This window comes from Lagopus muta, chromosome 2 (genome assembly GCF_023343835.1).
Source record: "Lagopus muta isolate bLagMut1 chromosome 2, bLagMut1 primary, whole genome shotgun sequence".
Taxonomy (NCBI): Eukaryota; Metazoa; Chordata; class Aves; order Galliformes; family Phasianidae; genus Lagopus; species Lagopus muta.
This window is the reverse complement of record NC_064434.1, coordinates 80,575,039-80,590,393: the sequence shown is the minus strand read 5'-3', so window position 1 is coordinate 80,590,393 and position 15,355 is coordinate 80,575,039. Positions and strand designations below refer to the sequence as shown.

Genomic DNA, 15,355 nt, shown 5'->3' with positions numbered 1-15,355 from the left:
TGTGCCTGCCAGCACACCATCTGCCATGATACATCTGATTCTTGAGAAAAGGAAATCCAGACAGCAGACACAAGCCTGGGGATGACAGAAGTTCAGCAGGGGACGGGCCGATTTCTCCCCCCCACACCTCCCCCAAACACACACACCTCTTAGCAAACGGGGATGACCCCACCCCCTAGTCTCCAGAAGAGGCTCAGGAAAAGCGAGGACCTCACCCAGCGCGACCCCCCCACCCCCCCCCACCCCCCCCCCACCCCACAAGGTGACAAAAGCACCATTTTCTCTCCGCGCGCTCCCCGACCCCGCACGGAGCCGCCCTCCCGCCCGAGGCACAGCGGGAGGCCCCGCCGCCCCTACCCCACTCCGGGACGCGCCCCTTTCGCCGCTGCCCCGCGGAGCCGAAGGCCCGGAGCGCGGCGTTCGGCCCCGGCAACTGCCTCGGGAGAGCCCCGCGCTCGAGGTGGCGGCAGGGCCCGCCCAGCTGAGCCCGAGGGAGGCCCAGGCCGTGCGGCCCCCCGCACCCCCGCTTCCCGGGGGAGAACAACGCAACCCCAGCGCCGCCGCCACCTCCCCCCTCGCCCGGCTGCGGGGACGAGGCCACCCTTCTCCCCCAAGGGCAGCCCCGGGCTCGGGCCCTGCCCCCGGCCCCCGCCGCCTCGTCACCCGCTGCCCGGCCCCCTCCCCCTCGAGGGCCCCGCTTACCCCCAGAAGCCGCAGGGGCAGCGCGGCGGCAGGCTGGGCGCCTTGCTGCGCTCGCTGCCGGCGTCTCCCATGGCGGGGCCGGGGCTGGGGCGCGGGGCGGCGGCGGCTGCGGGCGGGCAGGAGGGCGGGGGGGGGGGGGCGCGGGGCTTCGAGCCGGGATTCCAGGCCGGTCAGCTGGAGCCGGGCGCGACCACCGGGGCGGCAGCGCAGGGGAGGCCGCGGCGGGGGGACGGCCGCGCCCTACCGTCCGGGCCCGCTCCGAGGCGGTGCTGTCTGCGGCGGCCCCTCCCGCCCGCCACCTCCTGTGGCGACCCAACTGAGGCTGCGAGGCGCACCCGCCCTCCCGCGCCGCTCGGCCCGTGACTCAACAATGCGCCCCCCCGCTGCGCCGGCACCTCGCCTCCCCCCGTCCTGAGCGGAATGGTTTCACCGAGCCGCCGGATCAGCTGGGAGCGGCTTGTACCAAAGCCCAGCCGCGGGGGGGGGGACACAGGATTGAGAAGGGGCTGGTACTCGGAGAGAAACAAGTTTAGAAGGCGCCTACAGACTCGAGAAGGTAACAAGTAACCCTGCGGGGAGGCGGCAGGGTGTCGGGGCTCCGGCAGAGCCACCTGCGCCCGCCGCCCTCGTTCGCCCCTACCCGCGCGTTACACACACGTTGGTACGGCCGCGGGACAGCCGGCGGAGGGTGGTTGTCGGTTGTGGCGGCGCACGCGCGGTAGGCTGCGGACGCGGAAGTGGGTCGGCGGCGGAGGGGTTCCCCTGGGATCTCCCCTGTGCCGCCCCGCCAGGCCGTGCTGGGACGGGTCGGCACGGGGGGCTCTGTGGGCTTTGCCGGCTGGGTCTTGTTTTATAGGCGTTGGTCTTCTGCCTTCTTCAGTGTGAAATAAAATCGGTTGTTTTTCTGAAATGCGCTGGGTTTTCTTTTCTTCTTTGGGGCGTTATGTCTGTGCTGAGCACCGCTCGCTGCTGACAAAGCGGTGCTGAGGGCTGACTGAGGCCCACGCCTCACGTTTTGGGCCCTGTAGAAGGGGAGATGTGAGGATTCAGATCTGGCGAGCAGGGAGGCCTGCAGCAGGGCCCTCACGCAGGCCTAAAGGCCGCTGCTTTTTAGACAGGAAAGGAGAAGGGAATTTCCAGCGTCTTGCCTTGAGAGCTGAGCAATGGGGATTGTGCTTCTGCTGTGGGTTTAGCAAATGGCTCTCAGCCAGTTTAACAAACATGCTTACTGTACCTTCATCTATGAAGTGAGAGTATTGAGCCCCTGCTAGAAACTGCCTTCTGAGATCTGAGTGAAAAATGGTATGTGGAAAAATGCTGGTGTGGCAATGAGGGTAGGTGGAGTTGGAGCAGGTTCTTGAGGTGCTGTTATACGTGGAGTGGGTTTTGATGTTCACCTTTAAAAATGAACATTGAAAGCCTATGCTGATGTGGTAATTCACTTCAAAGTTAAACAACGTTATCTCCAGACTATGCTTTTCTTTTTTTATTACAAGAAGTCTATGCATATTTAACATTGCATTGAAGGCATCTGAATAACTTCGGCTCTGTTCAGTACTGATGACCTATGGAGGAATAATCTGAAGAAGAGAAAATCTTTACAATTCAACTGTACTTGAATTCTATGGGCAGAAGGAGCATGGATGAGAGGATGGTAATCCTTAATGAGGAGCTAGTGATCCTGCAGTTTTTCTCTGGGCAGAAAAACTTTTGCAGAAAAATCAGAAGGAATCCAGAGGAGAGCAACATACAGTCTGCAGAGAATGAAAACCTTTGAAAGTGTAATGCTTATAGTTCAGCAAGTGAACGGTTGCATTTGGGAAGAGGCATAACCATTTATTCATATTTAAAATTGTAAACAAAAGTAGGAGGTTTTCCAGCAAGATATTGAGTTTAGTTAAAGATGTAAGAGAGATGTTTCTAAGGAAAGTGACACACAAGTCAAATAAGGAGAATGTTCTCACAGTGAAGTCTGATTTTTTACCTCTCACTGAGGTGCTTCATGCTCATTCTCAGCAGGGCCACACTAAAGGATTAGATGAGGTAACTTCACAAGATTGAGAGGCAAAATCCTACCAGATTTAGAAGTGACAGTTAAGCACCATTGTTTTTCAAGTGTTCCCTTTCTTCATATATACTAGAAAGAGTTGTACCTGTGTCTAATCAGAACGTTTTGGGTTGCTTATTTTGTTATAAACATGATTGGCTGGTTGAGATACACGTGCACAACCATGGAGTGGAGCAGGTGGAGAGTGTCACAAGTGTTGTACATCTTCCTTCTCATCTTGAGATGATAAAATGATCAAAGTGACTCATGTGGTGCCAATCTGTCAGAGAGACTCTTCAGTTGATTGAAATAATCACCACTTTTTATTTCTCTCCAGTAGGTTGATCTTCTTCATAGTTAAATTTTTTCATTTGTAAGATCATTCTTATTAAACTCTCTACTGAGATTCAGAAATAAAATGGGTGTGTGGAAGAGGGCAATGGAAAGGACATCTGAGCTGCAATCGTACCTAGTTATAAAGGTGAAAAGTTATGATGATTCCCTATAGCCTAGGAATATAGGCTGTAGTCCGTGAAAAAACTAACCTGCAGCAAGTCAGCATCTGGGATCCCAGAACAAGGCAACTGAACCCTGCTCAAGAATGGCACACTTTCTTCTCGCTGAGTGAGAACCAGGGCTGTCAGCCTTTCAAATGCCTGCTCTTCAGTGCTTAGTTCACCTCATTTTCTACATTTGAAAATCTTATCCTTGTGTGCAGCTGGCATAGCAAAGTGTGATCCAGCTGAATGCCTCAAGATTTGCATATTCATTTAGTTTGAATTAGGTGTCAGTGCAAGCAATCTGTAGGCAGAAATGCCCACGCCCTATCCTAAGGCGTGGGCTTCAAGGAATCTGACTCTGGGTTTCTTTGCTGCTCCAAAGGCCTCCAAATTAAGGAAGGCAAGCTGAGTTCATCTTGGCTCTTGATACTGGTTGTGTTGACAAAGCAGAAGGAATAGAATCATCTGTGAATTATCAACTTATGAGTAATGTAGATTAGAATCTTTTCATTGGCACATCTTTTTAAAACATAGGACAAAGATTTAATCACTACAGAAGAAGTGTAAATAGTTGTAGAACAGAGTTTGGAGTCAAGACTTTGACATTCTTTTCAGATGTTTTAAATCTCTCCACGACTCAGTTTTGCTTTCTGGAATGGAAACACTTGTACATCTCATGGACAGCCTGGAAATAGAATCTTTTTTGGGTGGCATTTTTAGAAATGAGAAATTGCTGTTGTTATTATTACTGTAACTAAAAGAGTGGCATTTCTTTGCAAGTAATGGCTGGATGGAAGGTCCAAGGTGAAAGCGATAACTCTTAACACAGCCAGTTGCACTTTGCAAGGATATGACTAACCCAGAGGCAATTATTATTAATAATACTTTTATTTATTTCACATTGTGTGTTACTTCCACTTCCTGCCCTTTATGTAATCTAGGGTACTGTGAGAAAAGCACAGATGCAAAAACTACAGTGCTGTTAAACAAAACTTTCTAGGCTAATCTAAAAAATGCCAGACAAAATATTAAAAACTAAACAACAAAAACATTTGGCATCACTTAATAAAGGGAGAGGGGATGCCTCGGACAAAAATGGAATAGTAACCCCACACAGATGTGACAGTGACTAAGACTGAAACCATTCACAGAAAAATAAATCTGCAGATGTTCTGTATAAGCTATTTTCTTATTATTATAAACTGTGAGACTCATGAATGTGTAACGATGATCACATAGTGCTAGGCATTTCCTGGTGATGGACGGCAGACTCAGCAAAGGCCATTCTTAGCCTTTGAGAGCTCCTTTCAGCAAATGATCTCCAAGCATTTTTTTTTTTTTAAAGGTAAGCATAGTCACAGCAATTGTACCGGGAGAAAAGCAGCCTTGGAAAGTGAAACAAACTGCCTGGGGTCACGCAAGAAGTCACCTGCAGATCTAGTAATAGCAATCACATCACTGAGCTCCCAGCGTAGCAGCTCATGTGGGGTCTAAGTCTTCTTTCAGAGCTTGTGTCATGGGTGCTGCCTTTGCAGCCCCCATGACCTCCTTCCTCTGCTCTGGGTACAGGATCACTTAGAAGTGGCATCCCAAACCATCTCCTTGATTTATAAATTAAAGGGTTAAAAATACTATAAACATCCATTTTAAAATGGAGCTGAAGGTAAAAGAATATAATTAAATGGAAAGGTGAAAGATTCATGATATTTATATATTTTGTTTCCTTTACCTGGCTTCTCTCCAGCATTCTCATAATACCAGACCAAAGGATCCTTATCAGCACCATGGTCTTTGAGGTCTAATGCTAGCAGAGACAAACAAGCATAATAAAGCATATAGATCAACACAGTCTTCATTAAATAGAAGGTGCCTGCCCCTGGCAATCTATTTGGAGATGAGCTCTCTCTGTTCTTTCCTCAGCTACTCTGAAGATGTCGGATGGGGGAATCTGCATCTAAACGCATTTCCAGGCACCTCAGTGGGTTTGTCAGTTCTCTGACTCCTGACCCGCTGCTTTCTGAGCACAGCTGAGGCGAGCAGTAATTCCCTCATAAACACCGCACTGTCAGGGAGGCTTAATTGCTTAGCGGCATGAGAAAGTGCTCGCTGGTTCAATGACAAAAGGTCTGAGGAAAATGAGGACCGGGAGTCTACTGCTCTCCCTTTCTGCCCCTGCTCGCTCCCCTCCACATGTTCAACATGTAGCTTTTTCGGAGCCGTGGCACCAACATTAGCTGAGAAAATCCTGATCTTGTCATTTCTGGTGTCCATGTGAGCACAGCAAGATCGGTAGTTAGAAGTCATAAGTGCAGCCTGGGTAATTTTGTAAACAACAGCAGCACCAATTTCTTTTATAGCAAGTTAAAAAAAAACAGACATTGCCTCTGGAAATGAATAGCATATAGAGCAGCTGTTTCAAATTTGTTTGACTCTGTTATAAAACAACTCTAAAGTGTTAACAGTTGTACCCATGACAGGGCTTCCTCTGCTGTGTGCATGCTTAAAGTTTTCCCTTATGTCATATGACCAAGCAGCTACATTTGTGTTCTGCCCCCTTGTCCTTTGGGTCACCTCCAAGGAACATCCAAGCAGATGCTGGCTGCAAACAGCTGGGCAAGCTATGGGCACTCCTGAAGGCTGCCATGGGCAGGGGCTGAAGAGGGAGGATGAGGACAGGCTGAGAGCTGGGGCTGTTCTGCCTGGAGAAGAGAAGGCTCTGGGGAGACCTGAGAGTAGCCTTTCAGTATCTAGAGGGGGGCTATAAGAAGGAAGCGGACGCACTCTTTAGCAGGGTCTGTTGTGGTATGACAGAGGAAATGGTTTCAAACTGAAAAAAGGAAGATTTAGGCTGGATGTAAGAAGTCTTTTACAGTAGGCAAGGGCAATTGTAAAAGGGCAATGAGTCACTAGCAAGGGTTGTTCAGAGAAGTGGTGGAAACCCCATCCCCAGAGACATTCAAGTTCCAGCTGGACACGTCTCTGAGCACTCTGACATTTCTGTAGCTATCCCTGTTCATTGCAGGGGAATTGGACAGCTGACCTTTAGGGTCTCCTCCAACTAAAAAAATTCCATGATTCTGCGATTCTAATGTCAGCTCCAGCAATTGAAGGGATTGTTTATAAGCAGGTGGAAGAGAAAGGGGCTGTAAGTGATTGCACATGGTTCTATAAAGGTCCTGGAGTGAGAGAGGAGGCAGAAATGGACTCTGCAAATTCTTAATGTCTCCTGCTGAACATACACTCAAGCCTTTGGCTTCCCAAGCCATTCTTTGGCTTTAGAAGACTTCTTTGACTTCAGGCCATTGACTCCAGGCTGTGTGGACTACAGCTGTGTAAATTCATAGGACAGATGAGATATGAGGAGGGTAGCGCTTTACATTTTGCCAGGAGACTGGTGAAAATACCCTCACTTAGATCTGGAGCTGAGGGCTGGCACAGGAATGAGAAATTGGAAGGTTATGTATGTCTAGCAGGGAAAATGAGTCACTGTTTGTGTAGGTTAGTGGATTTCAAGGGAGATTTCTGATATTTTACAGGCAACTTTTAAACAGAGGAACAGGTTACAGGCTAAATCTTGAAGAGAGGAGACAGGAGGAGGTGCTCCATAGGGACAGGTCAGTGGTTAACAAGCTGAAAACAGTTTGGTGAAATACCACAGGCAGAAACAACAGCAATGGGGAAGAGTCACAGGAGGATAAGAAAAGAGGAGATGTAGGAGTAGGCATCAGTGAGGGCTTGGTAAGCAATGCAGAAATTGAGAGACTTCTGAGCAGGGATCCTCAAGCCCTTGCTGTTGCAATTAGCCTCCTGACGCTGATCTGCACATCTGGGACTGTCACGCTGCCTGCTGCTGTATTTACTCATTCCTTTATTAACCCCCCTCAGAAGGGTTAGCAGGGATGTGAGAGGCACAGGGAGGCCAAGGGAAAAGCTGGAACATTGGCTTTGTCTGTAATAGCGTGTATTTCTGAACTGATGCAACAGTTTCTCTTTAACACCCTGAGACGGGATTTGGGTCAAACAGCTTTTTCCTTTTCTACTGCCTATTTCTAATCAGTTTTCCAGCAAGCAAGAAAGTACTCTGCTTTCTTAGTTTTAAAGAGAACTTAAAAAACCCTAGCCAGGAATTTATGCTGGCTTTTGGAGGACATGTATAGACAACAGCACTGAGGCAGACCCAACTGTGCTAATTAGTAAAGTGCTGTCATTACCTGCAATTAGTAGAAGGGTCTCCTTGCCTTGAGCTCATTCACTGCCCTGATCAGGAGGTCAGACGAGTCCTTCAGATTTTGAGTAGGCCATGATAGCCATTACAGTGCTCAGCAGTGGGCACATCACCTGCCTCCTTTGGACTGTGCTGCTGTGGTTCAAGAGGTTTAACTCTGAATCAAGGCACTCAGGAGAAGTCAGAGCATATGTGCTGGGCCAGCACTGAAGCACACATCTGGTGCACTGAAGGCATGGCCATGCTGCCTGCAGAGCCTGCTGCGTGCAGCCCATGTTTGCTGCTGCACACTGCATCTGTGCAACATCTGTGAGATCAGGAGGGCCCTCAAGCAAGCGGCTCAGAACCCTGCTGGTTTGCACACATGGGTGTGATACTGAAAATCTTTAAATCCGAAAGTAAGAAGTGTGAACACCCACGAAAAGAGCAGAAGAGTTCTCCTGGTGTGAAAGCCTCTGTGACACTAAGTGGTGTTTCATTGAGCTTGCAGGGTGGGCTGGCAGGGCCTGCTCCTGTGGTGGAAGAAAGTGACAGGGCACTGAGTGAGGACTTCTGCCTTCTTGAGGTGACAAGTCCTATCAGAAACACTGACAGGACATACTATTTTTTGTCTGAAGAAATACTGAATGCCTATTTTAAGTCCTGCAGCATGGATTGAATACTATTTTGTGTTTCTGCCTGCTAGGCATGCCTTCATTTAATTGCTTAGCCTGTTCAAAAGATACTAGTAACCTAGTTACATATATGCTACTGTCATGGTTACAAATGGTTTCCTTAAAAAATTTAGGAAAACCAGAAAGGGAAACAGTTGGAAATAAGATGTAAGGCTTATTACCACTGCTTCTCAAATGCTTCTCCTGCCTAGGGAAACCCTACAGGATGTAGGGTTCTTTTTCACGTAGAACCCTGAAGAAGAAACAGGAGGTATTCAAGGCCAGGTTGAATGGGGCCTTGAGCAGCCTTATCTGGTGATTGGCAGCCATGGCCATGATAAGGGGTTGGAACTAGGAGGGCTTAAAATCCTGTCCGACTGCTATTCTATGACTTATCTTGGGCATTTGACAGAAAACCACCTACTTATTCCAGAGGGAGATTTTGGCACCTGTTGAGTGAATGAACTGGGAGAGCTTGCTGGCAGCTGCTTGAATATCATAGCTCACAGCAAATCTCTCCTCTGCAAAAAAAAAAAAAAATCTGAAGCATCCAGTCAAGAATAGGGAAAAGCTGGCATGAATGTCCAGATGGCGCTGAGCTGATATACCAGAAGATGGTTACGAAATTATGTCTTCTCCAGCTTCCTGCATTATTCCCAAACTGTGAGGCTATGAACAAATAAGCCCTAGAGACCAGTATTTCTGTCAGTGATTTCATGGAGTATAGCTGCGGGACTTATAACAGCCTGAGTGGGACAGCGTTACACCACTGCTATTGGCACATCTGTCTAACAGCGCACTGACCTGTTAAAAACAAATGTCCCCGTGTAGACCCCAGCTCACTGTTTCCTTCTCCATGCTAACAAATGTGGCTATAGCTATTTATGTAGCTACAGATCTAGCCCTGCTGCTGCTTCTATTCTAAGCCCATTCCCCAGGAGATCTTTAAAATACAATTATCTGCAGCTCCACTTAATCACACAATCTGTCCCAAGGTCTGTTCCTGCTTTTTTGGTCCCCCTGTTGCCAAGGTCTCTCTCAAGGTAGTCTGCTTTCTCTTGTCTTTGATCCCATACCAGCACCTGACTGTACCCCTTGCCAGCCTCTTGCTGTGGGACAGCCTGCTGCTCTCCTTCGCTGCTACAAAAGTAGATAGTGGGGTGGTCTTACTGTATTTAACCTACTCCATGTGGTACATCAATCCGCTGGGACTTTCTTTTTGCCAGCCTCCCATTGCTGATTTTGTGCAGGTGTCACAGCACTTCCCCAGCCATGCTATTTCCCCTTCTCTCACCAGTCAGTTGCCCAGAGCTGAGCATTCAGCTTAGCAAATAACCCATTCAGGGCCATCCTTCTAGGCTGTTGTAGAGAGCTGAGCAGTGAAGAAATGGAGCAGGTTATGATATTTTGGGTTCAAAGAAGAGCCCAAACTAGAAACTAGCAGGTGGCTTTTAGTGTGCAGAAGCAGTGCCCATAGAGGGCAAAATACAGGCTTATGACCTGTGTGGTGGCACTGAAGGATGACTGAAATTAAATTCTGCTCTCTGAGTCTCAGTTGTGTCCAGTTTGAGTTCAGCTAATTTATACTCCTGAAAAATGTCACACTTTTTTCATGAGGATGAGAACAAAGTTGGAAGCAAAATGTGTAAGGACTACAGTCATAGGTGAGGCAGTAGAAAAAAGGGTGAGGGACAAACTCTCAGTAGGCAGCTCTAGCTTCATCCAAAGTTATTTGCTGTAGAATTTCTCACACCCGTGTAGTCTATTTCTGGAGACAGGCTGCCAGATGCTAGTTAACCAGGTGGTTTGCCAATGACTCCCACATTATATATTGATCTGTTCTGTGCTCCCTGTTGCTGTCTGGTAACTTTATCAAGGCAGAACTGCCTTGGTGTTTTATGTTTTGACAGCGCTCAGCAGTACTGGGCTGCTGAATGAATCACACACAATCCTCTACATGTATAAAGCCATCAAAGAAAAGAGGATAAAGCACCCACTTATTAAACTCACCCTTCCTGCTCTTCCCCTCCCATGCCATGCTAGCCATGGAAAAAACATAACAAAAAGCTCAACTCTTCCCCAGTGAAGCAGTAAGCATCCCTTTTCCTCTCTCAAGGTGCAAAAGCTGCTTCTCAATCCTCTGCTGAACCACCTGCCCAAAGGCCCGCATCACTCGGGAAGGGCAAGCCAACCAGACATGTTACTCCAATGTAATACCTATGAGTTTTCTTTGTCCCTTCTGCTGTCTAATCCCAGGTTGTCTGCAATCCATCCCAGACTGATTTCCTTCTTTGCTGAGTGTCATCACCAGCTGCTCTCAGTGACTGCTCCACCTATGAATGTGGTGGTGACAGAAAGGGCAGTCTGCAGCTTCTGGCTGTTTTGGTTGGTGCGTGAACCAAGGGAGCTCTGCCATGCAGTGTGCCTCGTGTTTTGTGCTGCACCTCTGTGGTGCTAAGGTATTCAGAGAAACACATGTCCCATCATCATTTTCTTGTCTGAATGCTGGAAAGAATTAACACTAACACATCCTATTTTGTGTCCATTTAGCTCAAAGAAGTACTTTCTTCTTTGAACAGCACTGACAGTACTGTATTTTCTTGAAGTGAGGATGACTGATCACAGAATCAGAGAATCACAGAATGGCTTGAATTGGAAGGGATCTCCAAAATCATCTCCTTCCAACTCAAAGGTCTAGGTGTGAGTCCTTGATTACCATTACCTGATTTACCCAGCTGGATTCTCCTGACACTAAACAACTGTAGCAGAGCACAAGGGCACCTATACTGCATTTTGCTTTCCAGAGTCAAATGTTCTCCAGGAGAAAGGAAGTCATGTTGTAGATTTGTGCATAAGGTGCAGGGCACTAACTGGTTTCTAGCCAGACAGCTCAGTCAGAGCTATGTTGTTCCTCACAAGAACTACTAAGTGGCTGAAAAAAAGGATTGTGAATGTGTTTCTGAGGAGACTGAAGAAGACAATGACCTTGATGAAGGGTGAAGTTTATCTATTGGGTGAAAACTTGAATCTGCAGAACAGTTGTTTTTTGCACTGCTTGAGTTTAGTTATAAACTTTCTTTTTCAGAGAAAAGATCTTTTTGCCTTTCCTGTGCATGCTTTTTGCTCAATCATACCCTTCCCTTCAGTAACTTATTTTACATGTCACTTTTTGCCTGGCAGCAAAATATCTCAGAATGGTTTGAAAATCAAGGCGGGCAATCTTACAGCAGAGAAATAAAAATGCCTTTTTCCAAGCTCAGTTCTGCATACTATCTATAAGTTGCAGTTACGCTGCCTGAATCAAAATCATTTATTGCCATTATAAAAATACATATATTTTAGGAGTTTCAAATTGGAACTTGTAGCTTGATGCACAGATTGGTGCTCACAGATTTATTAGACATGTGATAAGCAGCTTGAGAATAAGAAGATAGCTGTAATCATTTGAAGATGCATTTAACTTTTAAAAATATGGAACCAAAAGGTATCTATTCACTGTAATGTTCAGAAAGAATATGCCCGATTTCCCATTGGAAAGGGTAACATGTCTTAAATTTTGCAGCCATAGTTCAGAAGCAGCTTTCATCAGCTCATGCAGATGGCTAAGAAATAGATTGCCTATTCCATTGAAAAGGGTAAAATCTCTTACCAGGATTTGTTAAATTGTTTTCATAAATGCTTCAAATGTTTCAGCATCCCCTTACGTTCTTGTTTCAGGTAGTCTGCAAGATATTTCCAACATTTTTTAATTTATTGCTGAAGGATCATGCAGATCAGGGAAGCACAATTTTTGATCCTTCTGCTTCTTTGGCTTTAAAACCACAAGATTCTAGTGATGAAAGTATGAATGTTATTTTACACCATTATTTATGTTATAATAGCCTCAACTGAACCTTTCCTAGGATTGGGATCAAAGTGAAAGAGAAGTCATGCGTGTGTCACTTTCGCCTCTTGGAGTTTCAGAAAGCTTTATCATCTAATGGGCAGTTAAGGAAATAGAACCAGAGCTCCCAGGTTTTCACTAATGGTACTGCTATGAATTAATTTGCACAAATCATTTGATTTTTATCTGTCTTGGTTTTCAATAGCTATAATTCTTTTGCTACTAGAGGAGCATAACCTCTATGTTGTAGAATGCTTCCATGACACAGAAGGTATTGCATTAAAGCTGAAAATGACATACAATGAGGACAGCTTCAGATTCTTGTCACTTGTCTTTGCTGATGCTACTCTGGTTCCTCCCCTGCAATCCACTCCACCAGTGATGAATTCTCCTCTTGAAATTAATAATGGCAAGCTTGTCAATATTTTAAAACCCAAAGTTAATTTTGTTCTCTTGAGCCTTGCATTTGGCTCATGAAAGCAGGAGCGTTAAACTCTATTATTTGAGAAGTCTACTGGGATGCTTTGGTGTGGCAGTTGCTGTATACATTTAGTGACGCATTGCTATTAAAGTCCATTAAGAAGGATCTTTCTGGGGCTGTCAGCACACTGCAGATTAAAACCAGAAAAATAAAGGCACACTCAACAAATGCTGCTGTAATGGTTCAGATAACTGCAGAGAGAAGGACTCATCTTTGGCTTGCCATCAGTTTACTCCTAGGTTCAATGGAAAGGTTGTTTGGCATCCTGTATAAGCTTTGGGAAAAAAAAAAAGAAAAAAAAATCGATGTGAGGATGCTTGGATGAAAGCCAGAATTGCTGCAGTCAATCCAGAATATAGAAAGCTTTCACTATTTCTGTATTCTGCTCCATACAGTCTCTTTATATTTTAGTGAGAACTAAGCTTTGCTATCATGACTCCAGCAACACTGCAGAGTTATAGGATGTGAACAAATTGTCAGATTTTATTTGGATGTTTAAAAATACATTTCAAAACCCCTACCATGACACTAATAAAAAAGCAAGGTATGTGAAAGGTGAAAGGAGGAGCCGCCAGGCACCTTCAAAAGAGCTGGAAGCGAAGCATAGGAACGAATGATCAGTTTTTAAATTGGCAATGATTCACAGCAGGACACCTTCTGAATCCCTGCTGCGGCCACTGCTTAACTGGTTTGGAAAGGGGAGGGGAACATGAGATATGAGAGATGGATCTGGCACTGCTCCTCTACCCTGGAGGGAATGGAGGAGTGGCAGAGGCAGCCCCAGGAGCAAGCAGTGGTGGTGAGCAGTTCCCACACCGGCAGGCATGAGGCAGTGCCTCCAGGATGGGTTGTTGAAACCACCCAGGCATGCCACCAAGTTTTGCTTGAGCTGTAATGCCATAGGGAGCAAATTGACAGTATGGAGAGCTTAGCGAATTCACTTGCCTGGGGCATAATGGTGTGATCAGATATATGAATAAAGTAAATATAGAGCATGGGGCAAGACAGCATGCGATCATGGTAACACTCTTGCTGAAGTCAATGGTGAAATCATCTTGTCCTGCTTTTTTTTCCTGTTTCAGTAAGTGTACTGAAAAAGGCTCTCGGATAGAAGGAGTAGAGATTGCTAAGGGATGTGAATCAATGCAGCGTTTGGAAGGGAAAGGTCAGAAAACACTGAAAATTCTAAATCAGGAAGTTGGTCCCAGTTGGGATGTGGAAAATGTAGGTGGTAGAAATAAAGAAACACAGACATTCCCGGAATACAAGGATGAGGAAATAAAAGGCAGCGCATATAAAACTGTTAAAAGGAAATACATTTTATACAATGCCTAATTAGCTCATTCCCATAAGATAACATTAAGCCTAAGAGATTAGTAGGATTCAAAAAAAGGATTAGACATTTGTGCGGATAATGTAATTGGGGATGTTCTTATTAAATAGAATACATATTTTCTTTTGTTATGAAAGGGTATAAACCCTCTGGCTTCAGGGCCTAGGCCAGTTACTAACTGATAAGAATTAGAAAGAAACTTCCCTTCCTGGCAAATCATTCCCTACTCATCCTCTGCTACTTTTCGTATGTTTAATATGAGCAGTTCCACAGGGCACTTTCACAGAGGAATTATTTAACGGTATGGGCCATTTGTTTGTATGTCAAGGCAATTCTGTTTCTTCATAACCAGACGTCCCACTGTGACAGATCGCAAAAGTCTCAGCAGTCTGCAACAGAATGCTTTATTTTGTTGCTAGCTCTACAAGAGAGTTGACCTCGGAGTGCCCACCTATTAAGCACTACCAAATAGTCACTAACAAATCTCACGTATCTATACTACCTATGACAGTCGAACTCTCCTACAGGGTTTACATGAGATCAGTTAGAGGGGGTGGCTGGCATCAAAGACTCCACAGCCTACAGATCTTGAGAATGTATCTTTCTCCCACACATGTGACTGGGATTATCCCACGGATGCTACAGGCTGTCAGGAACTGAAACAAAACCTATTCATATAAAAATAAAACAGTCATAATCAGAAGAAAAAAATACTCAAAACTCTGCCTTCAACTTCCAGGCAAGATAGGAAATACTCTGGCAGTAGCCTAATCATCCTGTTGAAATGCATCAGAAGGCCTTATCTAACCTGGGTAAAACTAAACTGTCTTGCATCTTGATTACTGAAACATTCTTCTCTTTGTTCTTGCCAAGTGCAGTTTCAGTCGGTGCACATCCCTGCAAAATACTGCTGTAAAGATCATCCTCCTAATCCATCAGCTCGAGGATTTTACACATTCTTTGCTCTTCTACTACATTCCTCTTCTTTACCCAGTCAAACACAACCTATTTATCTTTCCTGTCAAAGCACTTCCCATCCTGCCAAAGAGCTCTCCTTTGCTATGACAATGTCGTTTCCCTTCTCATCATTCTGTCAGTGTCTATTTCTCACTTGTTAACATTTTTATAGAAACAGTTCTGTGCTCTAGTCCTTGGTGCTATTGGCAGGAATCTTGGTAAAGAGCTGTGAAATCCCCTCGTTATCTCTTTCCAAACCTCTGCTAAAGCCCTATCTTTACCACACTGCCTATGAAGTGCTTGGCAGCAGTTTGGCCACTCCTCACCATGCTGACAAAACGGAGCCCATTCTTCCTTTCCACTTCCCTGTCTGCCCAGACTCATCCATCGCTCCTTTGATTCTTGCAGAATCAATCTGCAAGTGGGCTGATTGAGGGATCCTGAATACATCTTGAGTGGGTCAGGAATGTGTTTTGGTTCTGACAAATGTCTATACAACAGCTTCATCGCTGACTAGGATTCCCAAGAGTCACTGCAGAACAAACACTGATATTTCTCACTCATTTTGTATCAG

General features: G+C 45.8%; 1 protein-coding gene across 1 annotated transcript in view; it reads right to left on the bottom strand.

Annotated features, from left to right (window-relative positions):
* The window catches only part of ZFAND3 (zinc finger AN1-type containing 3), a 133,594-nt gene extending 132,770 nt beyond the window's left edge, over window positions 1-824 (bottom strand). The window contains exon 1 of the mRNA XM_048935591.1: window positions 703-824. Coding sequence (XP_048791548.1) covers window positions 703-773 — 71 coding nt within the window. The 5' untranslated portion in view covers window positions 774-824. The remainder of the gene's footprint in view (window positions 1-702) is intronic.
* Between the last annotated feature and the right edge of the window lie 14,531 nt (window positions 825-15,355).